This window comes from Pezoporus wallicus, unplaced genomic scaffold, assembly GCF_028554395.1.
Source record: "Pezoporus wallicus isolate ANWC-B61680 ecotype Strahan unplaced genomic scaffold, APGP_CSIRO_Pwel_v1 contig_13201, whole genome shotgun sequence".
In the NCBI taxonomy this organism is placed as follows: domain Eukaryota; kingdom Metazoa; phylum Chordata; class Aves; order Psittaciformes; family Psittacidae; genus Pezoporus; species Pezoporus wallicus.
Window position 1 is genome coordinate 184586 of NW_026637261.1, and position 13723 is coordinate 198308.

General features: G+C 38.0%; 1 protein-coding gene across 2 annotated transcripts in view; it reads right to left on the bottom strand.

The window, feature by feature from the left end:
- ABTB2 (ankyrin repeat and BTB domain containing 2) overlaps positions 1-10204 on the bottom strand; it is a 159448-nt gene extending 149244 nt beyond the window's left edge. The window contains exons 1-4 of one of the 2 annotated variants that reach the window (XM_057404527.1): positions 10091-10159; positions 9558-9743; positions 8003-8209; positions 1608-1729 (exon numbers count right to left, since the gene is read on the bottom strand). In XM_057404527.1, the coding sequence (XP_057260510.1) occupies positions 1608-1611 (4 nt within the window). In that variant the 5' untranslated portion in view covers positions 1612-1729; positions 8003-8209; positions 9558-9743; positions 10091-10159. Of the gene's footprint in view, positions 1-1607; positions 1730-8002; positions 8210-9557; positions 9744-10090 lie in introns of both variants that reach the window. The other variant, XM_057404529.1, reaches the window with a different exon arrangement.
- Between the last annotated feature and the right edge of the window lie 3519 nt (positions 10205-13723).

Here is a 13723-nt window from a genome sequence, read left to right on the forward strand (position 1 = left end):
TTAACAGCTATTAATTTACAACATCCAGCTATAAAGTTACAGCAGAATCATGGAATGGTTTGGGTTGGAAAGGATCTTAAAATCATTTAGTTTCAACCCTTCTGTCATGGGCAGGGACACCTTCCACTAGGATTAAATTTCCCTAGTCACCTAGACATCTATCTGTGGTATAACACCAGCACTGACAAGTCTATATAGCCTTAGCTACCAGTGTAACCTAGTTCTCTTAATGCACTTGCAATAATCTCATTTATCTGGTCATGTGCCTCTACTATAGCGCATATGTGTGAAAACCTGCTACAGCCCCATGTGCCAGAATACTCACTTTTGGATTAACTGCATGTCAAAACTGCACTTACTACTGTAGCCATTCACTGGCTGTGATAGTAACTTGTCTCATGAGGCACTTGATAGAGAAATGACACCTACAGATTGTCACAGATACGTGTCAGGCTTCCTGGAATGTCCTCAGATCTCTTTTTTTTTAGCCAGTAATACAGTATTGATGATAACATTCCCAAGAGTTAACCACTATGATAACAGAATCAATAGAAAGAATAGCCACACAGACAGACATTTATAGTTGAATATTGTATTTTTCATAATCCTTAACAGTCAGGAAATGGTTGGGTAAAGTATTATCCTCTAACACTGCTATAAAGTGGATGCCCCAGAGCATTATTAGTCTATGCTGAGACTAGTGGTTATAAAAAATGGCAAACAATGCTGAAAAGAATTGAAGACAAATGATAGGGGATCTGCAAAGGCATAGTCCAGGTATTAAAAATCTCTTCTACCTTGTCTGAAATTATTCAGAACCTTAGGACAACAGTTGCTATATGTATTGTTGTGCTGTCATACATCAGTCTTGCAACAGATTCCCAGCTGATGCAGGATTTCATTCTACAAGGTTCTTACCAGCCCTCATCAGTGCTAATACTTTCGCATTCCCCTGGATATGCCTGATCAAAGCTTTATCTTCCCAAGGAATACCAAGCTTTGTAGCATTAGGCAGCTTCGCTGTATCACAGTAATCCACTGACTCCCTCTTGAGGCTGTCTGTGTGAAAATGCCACAACATTGTAGGTAATCTACTCCAGGATATCTATTGAACGTGTAGTAATTCAACTCACTGCAAAATGAAGAATGCTCAGGGGAAAAGACGAGAACCAGCTTTTCCGTTGCTGTGTGAACAACTGCTGTTTGACACACCTCGTGGAATGGGGGTGCAGGTGAACTGAGGCATTGCACGTGTAACACAGTTTCCAACAGATCACATCCTATACTATGGTACTATCACCACAAGGTGTCTTCCCTCATACAGCAATCAAGTGCACAACGCCTTGTGTTAGGAACTGCTTAGACTAGTTACAGGATTGCCCAGGATAACATCTGAACTGCATGGCCAGTGAAGCCACTGACTTTCTATTTATAAAACTAGAAAGAGAGATCTGTTTTCTTTCCTTATCCCTAGCATAAAACCTCTGGAAAAGGGAATGCCCCTTTCTGTTCACAATATATTGGTGAGATGAATGCACCACAGTGCACTGTTGCAGACACCTGCTTCACAAAGACAAAACCTGCATGAGGAGGAGGTTTAAACTTACTCATTTACAGATCACGTCCCCAGAGCAGTGCCTGATGAGGTGGCTCATTATGACAAAGTGTCATGCCTACTGACACAGGCATTTCTCTGTGCAGTAACATGTTCCTGAGTAACAAGATGCAACTGCAAGAAAAACAAAGGAAAAAGCAAGTGAGACAGGGATAGGGAAAATGGAGTGAGCGTAAGAACTGAGCTGACACAGAGTTTGCCCAAAGAATTGGTAAATGCTCCATCCCTGGCAGTGTTCAAGGCCAGGTTGGACAGAGCCTTGGGTGAGGTGTCCCTGCCAATAGCAGGGGGGTGGAACTGGATCATCTTAAGGTCTTTTCCAACCTAAATCATTCTACGATTCTGTAAGAAGTGCAATGCCATAGTGGAACTTCACTGCTGTGTTTTTCTAACCCGCCTTCAGTAAGGAGTGAATCAAAACCTTGGTCACGCATCAGGTGCCTCATATTGCATGGGAATACACCTTTGAGATGACTAGCAGAGTACATTCCTGGATGCTGTGGTACATGCTATGCCATCCACTCTATATGACATGTTTCCACCACAGTGTCCTATCAGGCTTCCTGTGCTCACTGTTGGCTATCTCCTGGTTGTGCAGCCCTTGTCAGAGCTGTTTCTTGCCAGGAGATGCATTTTATGCATTTAATGCAATCACATGCTCTCCTTCACATAGATTCTATCATTTTCTGAAACTTAAAATGCCCCTGCTCACTGCTATTGGCAGAATTCAGGAGTGCCAAGCTGCCACCAGACCTGCTGGCAGTGTGTAAGGCTGATGAAACTGGAACTGGCACCTCCAGTCTAGGCCACCTTCAGGTATAACAGAGCTATGCCCAGGTATTCTCATGAACCCAAGCCAAAACACTATAAACCCTGATGGTTTTGTTTTCAGAATTACTGGGTTGTTTTTCAGGTTATCCTGAGCAGTGACAAATTTACTTGGCAAAGTTACTTGGCAGCCCTCCAGAAGCCATCCTGCTTAGGCTGGGTGTGGTATACTCCAGCATGGAATAAGGCAGGGTATGAAGCATAGAAGAGTATCAGAGTTTGTGTTGGAAGGGCCCTTAAAGATCATTCAGTTCCAACCCCCTGCCATGGTCAGGGACACCTTCCACTAGACCAGGTTGCTCCAAGCCCCATCCAACCTGGCCTTGAACACTGCCAGGGATGGGGCAGCCACAGCTTCTCTGGGCAACCTGTTCCAGCGCCTCACCAACCTCATAGAGAAGCACTTCTTCCTAATATCTAACCTAAATCTCTCCTTTTTTTAATTTAAAGCCTTGAGTATAATGTGTTCTGGGGTGGCACTGCAGGACAGTCAGATGGAGGTAGCCCTCCATGCTGTTTTTACAATTGTCTTTTACCTATTCTTTCAGATACACCAGGGCTTCATCAGCAAGGGACTGAGTATGTTCCACCCAGAGAGACTTCAGGAATAAATTAGGTACACACACCTTAGACCACAGAGGCCTGAGCTGAAAAGTGAGAACACTGTGCCAAAGGACAGTGCAGATGTATCCAGGAAATCCTCAGCACCACAAAGGACCCAGTAGCCACAGCAGTCATCTGCCACACACGGCTCATTTTAAGTCTCATCTAAATTTAGTGTTTGAACTTGATTCTTTCTGTATTCCATGAAACTCTCTTAGCCACCAACTATTTGCTGGTCTAGTTTGGTAGTGAAACAATAGTAACACATTGAACCAGCGCAGCAGCAAAGGGAAAGCAAGAGAGACAAGCACACTGCTGCACTGATACCACCATAGCACTCATCTGGAAGGTAGGAGAGAAAAGTTCCATGATGTTTGTGGGAAAAACTACAGTAAATGAGTACTTCCAGCAACAAAATAATTAATAAAACAGTGTCAAGCATGTTAGAATAAGGGGAAAATACCAGAGCAAAACAATATCTTCACTTGCAGAATTCTCTCTTCACTACCTTTTTTACTTTGTGACCCCTGATTTCCCTTCATTTCTCTGATAAACTCAAAAGATTTTAGTTATTTCCACTAGGAAAACTTCCCTACCTGCACATAAAACTAGAGTAGAATCCTACAAATGTTTCGGCTTGAGATACACTTCATATTGTTTAAATACCTCAGAGTCAATATCATACAATGCTAATTTGGTAAATAAATGAGTGGTTGCCAAAAAGGAGGCTGACATATTAATAAAATTGCATCTAAAATTTATAAGGCATAAGTGAAAAGTGCTATATATAACTCATCTATAAGTATCACTGACCATTGATATTGGCATTTTTATGAAAAACAAACAGAAAATAAAGCTTTAACACTAGGAGGTCATTGAGAAATGAAAGCTTGAGATAAAGAAAATCTTTGTTTCTCTCTCAAAGATTCGGTAACAGAGTTTCAGATAAATCTTTTTACTCTGTATAACATCATAACAGCACAGTAACTAGTATTCTAGTATTCATCACCAGATTATATTGCCCATATTAAGAAACCTTCTTCAAGGAGAAGTTTTAATCTTGGTATGTTGGAGCAGGAATTTGTAGTTTGACACATACTGCACAGTTGAGTGTACTAGCTAATGAAAACTGAGGTTTATATGATGGTACTTTTGGACCATCATAATACACTGTTCATACTTTTTCAGTATGCTTGTTCCTAGTTTTTATGTGAATGAACAATATTTTACCATCTCACCATTCTTGTGAAGATGCTGAATTATGTATACCACCACCATGGCTTTGCTACGGCAGAAGAGCATGCATAGAATCATTTCAGTTGGAAAAGGCCTTTAAGATGATCATGTCCAGCCATTCCCCAGAACTGCCAATGCCACCACTAAACCACATTTCTATAGGCCTCATCTAATTCCAACCTCAAAAGTAAAATCATGTGAAAAACAGTAGTCAGGTTAAAAAACCCACACAATAAGGTTCCCAAACTCATTGTCAATTCAGTACATGCATATGTAGCTGTGTTGTTCAGTAGTGCTGTTGGCTTGAGAACTACATAGACAACATGCATAGCCTTCAGAAACATAACACCATTCACTTTCTTCTATACTTAATTCTAGTTCTGACGCAGAGTTGCCTATTTTCATAGAACCCAGGAATATTTTTCCAACAAGGAGACAACTGACACAGGCCAATTTGTTATTGGCACTCAGGATGAAACATATGCTGTAAGCAATGGGTAGGAAATTACCAACTCCCTTTTTTCCACCTACGTCACTGGGCAGGTGTACCTGTGACACACCATCCTAAGGGAAGTATCTCAGTGCTATATAATGTTCTGTAGAAGATCTCAGTACCTGGTCCTGGAAATAAATATAGGAATAGTCTGTATGATTCAGTAGAACTGGGGCTGGTGCCAGGATTATGAAGTATGGGATCCATCAGTGCTCAATAAAATGATGATTCAGAGATGTATCAGAGGTTGACAAAAGAATTAAAATTAAATGATTAGTGGTGGGTGGATGTCATGGGATGTCATTGAACTGGGTCATAACAAAAAACTCCTGCATTAAAATACAAGGTGAAAGACCAAGGTCTATCTCCAATCTATAGGAGAGTAGTTGGCAGTTAACTTTCAAGTAAAATGGAGCCACTTACAAATAGGATGTATTGGTTACAGTCCCTATGAGTGGTAAGCAGGAAAAGGAACAAACCCATCAATATGGAAGATGATGATGGAAAGCCCCTGCTATACAGGAAGAAAATTAAGATACCTCAACCTTCCATATCTTGAAACCTCCTTTCAGATTTCATGAAAATGTATGAATAACAATACCAAACAGAAAAGGTATTAGCACACTGTAAAAATAAAGAAAGAACCCCCTGACCATACTAACAACAAAATGAAAGGAAAATGTATTACCCTTCTCAGCCAAGTAATATGACAACCAGAGGACCACTGAAAAACAGCTGCTTTCACTCTTGGTGAATTGAAAGTAGGTGGTCAAAACTTGCTCTAATTTACATGGTTGGTATCATGTAGAACTCCTTGTGGCTGTAAAAGTTTATCAAACATTTTTACACTAAAAGTATTCAAAATTATGAAGGTAACACATTCAGTGAAAAATCTGATTTCCTCTTAAAACTGTTTAGGAGTCCACATTATGGATGAAGGCTCAACAGTGCTGCTCAAACACAGAACAAACACTGATCTTTACCAATCAAACCAGGATGTGAATATAAGCAAAGCCAGCTAGGAATGCTGACAGATCACAGTAGATGGCAGGAGGGTTGGAACTAGTTGATCTTGAAGTCCTTTCCAATTCAAGCTATTCTGTGATTCTATGATCTGTTCAGACGGTTTCAGCAAGTTTATAAGTTTGATGGTTTGTAAGTTATGATCTGTATTTTATTTTTATCCCTGCATCAATGGAAATGGCTTGTAAAACTCTTGTAAATATCTTGTAAATGGCCAGCCAGTGTGCAGGGGACAATTAAGTAGCTAGAAAGAAATGTATCAATATAATTAACCTGATAATGTCAACCTCAAGGAGATTAAAAATAGGCAACAACAAACTAGTAATTTGTTACAGTTTCCAGATAAGTTTCACCATTTCCTGGGTGTCATGAAACAGCCAAGTTCAGTTTGTATGCTCATATATCAAAAAGAATTATTAACTCTTCTAACTTTAATAAAGCAGGCACACATTTTAGAAATGTAGACCTCCACACACATAAAAATCAGGGGGCTAGGATGTCTAAAATTGATCCCATTGTCAAACTAAACCCTGTGAAGACTACTGTAGTTATGGCATTATTTTGCCTTTTAAAAAGTATGTTAGATGCTTCCATAATTTCAGCTTATCTGTTTGAGGCAGTGAGTTTTCTATAAACAGAAAACCCTAGAAAAATTAGGCGAAATGTAAAGAAGAGAACTTTGGCTTTAAGAATACTTAAACATGCAGAAGAAATTCTGCTTGGTTTCTTTTCCATGCATGTCGCTGTGGTCAACACAGTCAAGGCTTTTTATTCTACTTCAGCACAAATCAGAAGTAGCCCCTGGCAAGTGTATAAGTCTTAAACAAAATAATAGCCATCTTTGCAACCTATAACAGCACATAACTAGTCAGTGTGAAAAACTGCCTTTATTAGAAGGACTGGAACAGCTACTCAGATGCTGCCATTACACAGACTGCTGGGGCAAAGGGCATCAGCAAGCTGCTGACCATATGGCAGGCACTGTGGTGGAGCAATTATTCTAGGCTGGAAGAATTATTTTATATGTATCTAATATGCTGCTAACGGTGCTGTATTTCACTCTCACAATACCCCTTCCTTCTTGGAATCCCTGGAATTTTTGGTAGTCCTTCTGATTGTCAAAATTAAGATACATAAGCAGATGACATGCAGCCTTTTTGCCAGTATTCCATCCTTAAATGCTTCCTATTATGATGTAAAATAAAATGACAGCTACTTAAAGGCTAAAATATTCACACCAAAATAAAAGCAGATTTTTCAAAGGTACTGAGACCTACAATTTCCATCAATTCAAACAATACTGATTAATGTGTTAAAACCCCAGGATTAATTATTCCCTTAGTTCTATTTGTGACCATCTCAAGGGACAAACCTCAAGTTTTATGTCTATTACTGTTATTCCTCTTAAAAAGGGCAACTAAAAAGACAGCCACAATTCTTCTATAACAAAGCTGCATTTATTTCAGAATTCATTAGAATTATCTTTAAAATCTGAGTTATGTTCAGCATCTCTTATTCAGCTACTTTAGAGACTATGAAAATTAATCAATTACAAATTAGCTTGCATTAAATAGATGTAGATGTATAGATAGGGCCCTCAGTGACATGGTTTAGTAGTGGTCTTGGCAGTCCTGGGATAATGGTTGGACTTGATGATCTTAAAGGTCTTTTCCAACCTAGCTGACTCTATGATTCTATGAAATGTTTTAAAGTATATTTGTATCTTTGGAATGTAAAGGTGAAAGAGAGAACATATTAAACTACATGTGGATTATAAACATGTTAAACTTAGAAAATATCTTAATAGGACCCTGGCAGCAAATCACTGAGGGCGAATTTGCAACCATTACCCTAGGTGATTCCATGGGAAACTGACCCATCAAGTCAGCACACTGGATTATTATATATGTAAAATGCTCGCTGGTACTCCAGCATACAAATATCACGTGTACATATTACAACTGTCACATGCACTGTAATAGTCTTTGATGTATTTTTGCCTGCAGAGTACCACAGCTTTCACAACTAACTTAAACAGAAAAAGATCAAGCCAAGCCTTTCTTTAGACAACTAAACATTATGTAGATACCTAACTTAAATCTCTCAGGTTTAACAGTTTTGACTTAGTGACTAGATCATGTATAGAAAATTTCCAGCTACTTCCCCATTGGTTTCAAAGACAGTGACATTTTCTCTTTTCATACCTTACAAATGCAACATGCTTTCTCCTTTGTTCTTCCTTTTTTCCCAGTGTCCACATTTGCTGAGGTTACCACAAATCCATCTTGTTTCTTGCCATTCCACTGGCTGGTTTGCTTGTTTTTTTCCCCATAAGCTTCCTATGATTCCATTATTGTCTCTTCCAGTCATGACTGTGATACTATATTCACAGGAAAATTCAGGAATCACCACTGTAAAGAACAATGTGTGATCAGATGACAAATTTCAACACTGTTTTTGTACCAAAACTAACTGAAAGTTGACGTATGAACCCTGCCTAAATTCATCATTACAGGTGTTACATACCTTGCAACCTGTCAGTCATTCACTCAAAATGCCTCTAATGAGCGGGTTTCTTTCAAAATGGAATGCCCAAATGATAAAGCAGCATTGATATTGTTAGGTAGATGTGCAATCTCTTTTGTTCATATTCTGTAGGCCTCTAACACAGCATATATCTGGTGTGCCTCTCCATTCTATGTTTTAATCTGATGTATTACATTGATATTTTTCAGCAGAGCATCAACCTATGCTTTCTTCTGCTTAGGGATCATAGAACATATATAATGGGCAAACAGATCCTGTTCATACATCCAAGTAGCAGCTTCAGTTTAGTTCATTTTATTGGCATATTAGTAGATTATATGAATAAACCCTATATACCAGTCTAGAGCTTTACTGATGTATTCAGTTACAGAAATCTATCCAAAATTTTCAGAAGCGTGTATCTAATTTTTCCTGACAATGAAATAATAGCCTGATTTTCCAGTCATGTGGGGCAGCCAACATTTTTAATTGCCTTTACATTTCTGAACATTCAACTGGCTTGAAAAACCAGTTCATTTACTATTCTTTTCTTTCTACAAAATTAGAACACATAAAATGACACCTATTGAAGCAAGATATCTCTTGGATCAAGCACCTATATTTATACATGCAAACATCCAGCAAGCCAATTAAACACTTGACTAATTTAAAGCACATGTGACTAAGTCATACTGGATGGTTGACCCATTTAAAAGCTTAAGAGCTTCTGATTCTAACAACAGAAAAAAATATTGCTGTGCCTAGCTTTAATTCTTATGCAGAAGCATTAATGGGCAAAACCATGTTTCAAAATAGAGGTTTTATCAACTGCTATTAGGTAAATGCTTCAGACAATGCTGCTAATAATACAGAGAAGAAATGCAGAAAACCATCCATAAGCTTACTTATGGGTGCTCTAACTTGAAAGAAAACCAAATAGAAGTAAATACATTAACAACAGAAAATTTTATTTATATGTTGCGAATTTTAATAATGTAGTTTCTAGTAATAAAAATACAAAAGATGAGATATCCAGAATGCTAAATATATGTTTGAATACTGCATTTCTTGTCCTGTTATTGTTCTTCTTTCAGTTATCTCAAGAAGTATATTGCAGCTGTTTTGCCAGCAATAAATATGAAACACAACCTCTTGATGATGATGAGGAGGAGTACTGTTTATGAAAATTTAATACATTATTGCAAAACATTAATAAAGATGAATGAAATTCACCCTTTGGTAAAAATACTGCAAAATGTATTTTACTCTAGGACTGGTATATCCACTGACATTTACTAACCACATACACTGCTAAAATTTGGGGATTGGACTAGATGATCTCCAGAGGTCCCTTTTAACCCTAATGATTCTGTGATTCTGTGAACACATATGCTCCAGAGTCACTGAAATCTTTATTGTCTATAGAGAAGGAAAGAAGGAGAGAAAAAAAACCCACATTGTTTTTCTAGTGTAAAAACACTATTATTATTCTAACATGCTTTTCTGCCTCTGAGGGTAGTCTTTTTCTCTAGTGATTTAAACTAAGATCCTGCCCTAATAACTACAGCAGAGAATAGTGGAAAATTGCAAACACAAAATGAGATTTCCAATCTGCCTTTTCCTGATTTTCTGCTACATGTGTTTTCTCAGAAATCCATGTTTTCTCCCTACTGTGCCTCTCCGTATCTCACTCTGCCAACTGACAGCCCAAGTTACATGTGCTATTTATTTCCCATAAAAGCCAGCTTTAACTGATGGCTGCTTACCTTTTCCACTAGTACTGCTCTCTCCATAATCCCTTAAAGCCCTCTTCTGAAGATGTTTTATTTCACAGTGTTTTCAGCATTTTCATTGAATTTGATGACTGAAAATTCAAAAATAATGCAAGTTACTGAATGACAAACTTATTATCATGATATCTTAAGCAGACATAACTTACAGAGTATATACAGAGCTATTATCACTTATCTCATGTTCCATCTCTTGCTCTCACCATATACTATGGCTAACATGCTGGCACCTGTCACCCAGATGTTGACTGGCCTTTAATAGCATGGACTTTATGTCCACCTAATTGCATGTTTGACAAATAAAATTGGTTTGGGTGTGTATTTCCACTTTGGAATCAAGACAGCCAATGTGTTCCATCTACTGTGCTACAATGAACATTAATCTGTTCTATCAATGCTTCTCTGTTTTTCTTCTGAGTGTGCTTGCCATACTTACCCTTCGATCCTCTGTCATGTAAGTGAACTGTTAATAGTAGTATATATTCCTTGTTCAGAGATTTTTCTGTGCCCTGGTGATCACATCAGACATGACAGCAAAAGGGTCACTGGAAAAATCACTTGAAGATGTTCCTGAGGTACTGTAAATATCCCAAAGTTGGATATTTGTAACAAGGCCAATTATTCTTTCAAGCATTGAGAATAGTTTCATTATATTATTTCATATTTGGAGTAGGTGTAGTAGATGTATTTTTTTTCATGGCTGAAAATATATTCAGTAATATAAATTATATATTTATTACGTGAGCCTTTACCATGTAAACCAGAGTCTTTATTTTTTTCTTTCTGGGTAGGCACAGGTAGAAAACATATCCAAGCCTCATCTCCAGATACACAGTTTGGATACTGTGGAAGATACAAGTTTGAACATTGCTAGTAGAAGGAGAAAAAATGAAGACTCCCAAGCCTGTGATTTATTCTCAGCAGTAATCAGTTTAATTAAAAATGAGCACTCCCTGTCCTGTTTTTCTCTTTTCTGGTCTTTTAGAATAGAAGTTATGCCTCAATGCTCTGTGCTGAAGTTAAATGCTTTGGCTATGTAGTAGAGGTACTCTAAGCATACCTACTCAATAGATGTTGTACAGAACATGGGAACATTTGTGAATCTGATTTAATCATAAGCAGGAGGTAGGTACCAAGTCAGCCAGCTGAGATGGCTGACATGTAGCATGAAAGCTTTAGGTACCTATGTAACTTTATTAGCAAAGCAACAGATGCTACTGACCTTCCACTCAACTACTTCTACATCATTCGCCCGAGTGTAAATCACTGTGTGAAAACTTTACATTCAGCAGGATTTTGTGTGTATGCTTGCATGTAAGTGAAACTGACCTTGTAGTTTGTGATTAAACTCACTTTAAATAGGGAAAACAAAATATAAATGCTAAGTATTCTGACTTTTAATCTCACAAAATCTTAATTAAGGGTAAAGTGTGGTTTGGAATATGCCTCGGAAAGACAAGCAGCAACACAGAACCAGTCTCCCCAGGTAAATAAAGATGACTAATTTGGAATTGTTTGAAGTTTGTTGACATAATGCATATATAACAGGAGGCTTATGCAGGCAAATAAGATGCCGCAGGAATCAAATATCAGAAGGGGGGGGGGGGGAAGGAAATGAATAAAGATACCCACAGCAAGGCATCGGAGGTTGGAGCACCTCCCTTAAGAAGACAGGCTAAGAAAGTTGGGGCTGTTCAGCCTGGAGAAGCTACATGGAGACGTCAGAGCAGCTTCCAGTGTCTGAAGGGGCCTACAAGGATACTCTTCATCAGGGACTGTAGCGATAGGACAAGGGGTGATGGGTTCAAACTAAAACAGGGTCAGTTCAGATTAGATATAAGGAATAAGTTCTTTACTGTGAGGGTGCTGAGGCACTGACACCAGTTGCCCAGGGAAGCAGTAAATGCTGCATCCCTGGCAGCGTTCAAGCCCAGGCTAGATAGAGCCTTGGGTGACACAATCTAGTGTGAAGCATCCCTGCCCATGGCAGGAGGTTCAAACTCGATGATCTTAAGGTACTTACCAACCCAAAGAATTCTATAATTCTATGAATTTAAAGCAGTATTCAGTGCTTTCTTCACTGAAAAGATAGAAGATTAAGGTGAGAGGACAGAAATTTTTTGTATTCTTTTCATACTCAGCTTTGTATATGCCCTTATCAAACATAGTTGCTTGGTTTTAGTATAGCTAACATGTAAACATTCTTGATGCCATTGATATTGCCACCTGCTCTCCCTTGGATTTTTTTCTTTTTGGCATATTCTCTTAGCCAGTATTTAATCTCTTCTTGCTTTTATGCACACATACACATATGTAGATACACATATATCCTTTCATCTAGTCTTCCAGTTATAATAAGGATTTTTGAAAAATGAAAGAGAAGTAGTTTTTGCCAGTTACTCTTACTTTGAAATGAATTTGTGGTAAACAAGCTTATTTACACACATTTGTTGATAGGAAGTGTTAAACTTTAAAGGAAAAGCAAACAGTAACTCTTCATTAAAATGTCCACATTGCCCTCATTTTGCTGGTTAAGCAAAGTGAAATATCAATTACTTGATTAAAAAAAAATGTGTATGCTATCCTAATAGTAAATCTACGAGACCAGTCAACCAGCCTTTCCTTAAGAAAAGACCGTTCTGTTGTAAAAGACATCTTAAAAAATAAAGGCTGGAAGAACATGGAAGAACATGGAAGAACACCACGTAAGTCTGAATGAGTACCTGAAAAGATCATTAAATGTTCTCAGAAACAGCTGACAGTGAGGCCTACAAACTTAGCTTGCAAAGTAGGAGCTGACACCCTGAAACCAAAGTTTCCGTGGGTTGAGACCTTGTTGTGAAGCAGGATACTTTTTCTTTGGCTGATAGCATGAAAGGCTTCTTGATCAGTAGGAAGACTGCTTAGATTTTTGTGGAAATCCAAGCTAAACTATATTTAAACTAAAGCTTAACTTCTGTTTATCTTTTCCAAGGATCATCTGAATGTAGTGGAAGTCATCAGAGGTTGTACAGAAGTTGTAGTAGAGGTACCCTGATGATACATATTTACTATAAAAATATTAGAAATACAGGCAGTTTATCTTTCTTGCTCTTCTTTATAATGTTGGTTATCATGTTGAGTAAGAAAACATTATGAGACTTGAAGACATGAAAGAAATGTCTCAAATAAGGCTGAAGCATAAAAAAAGGGAGTTCTCACCACTGAGGAAAAGGAATACCATTAGTGATATACATTGGGTATATAAGTAAACCATACGTATAGATATATACATAGGGTATAGCACTCTAATACATAATAACACATACCAGGATGAAGCAAATGTCTGTTACGCTATTTTTTGTATCTGTTAAGAGAAAAAAAAATGTAGACAGTCTGTCAGATAAGCATTTTTCCCCATTTCATTTCTTTCTGACAGGCTGTGGGTAAACAGAGCTGCTGTGATTCACTGTTGTAATATGTATTCTGCAAAGAACCATACTGGGATTCTTGACAAAGAATGACAGGGGGGAAGAAAACAAACCAGTGCACACACAAACAAAACTTGCTGGCTCAGTTGCTTTTATAAACTAGTGACTTCTGCAAACCAGATTTGGGTAATTTCTGTTT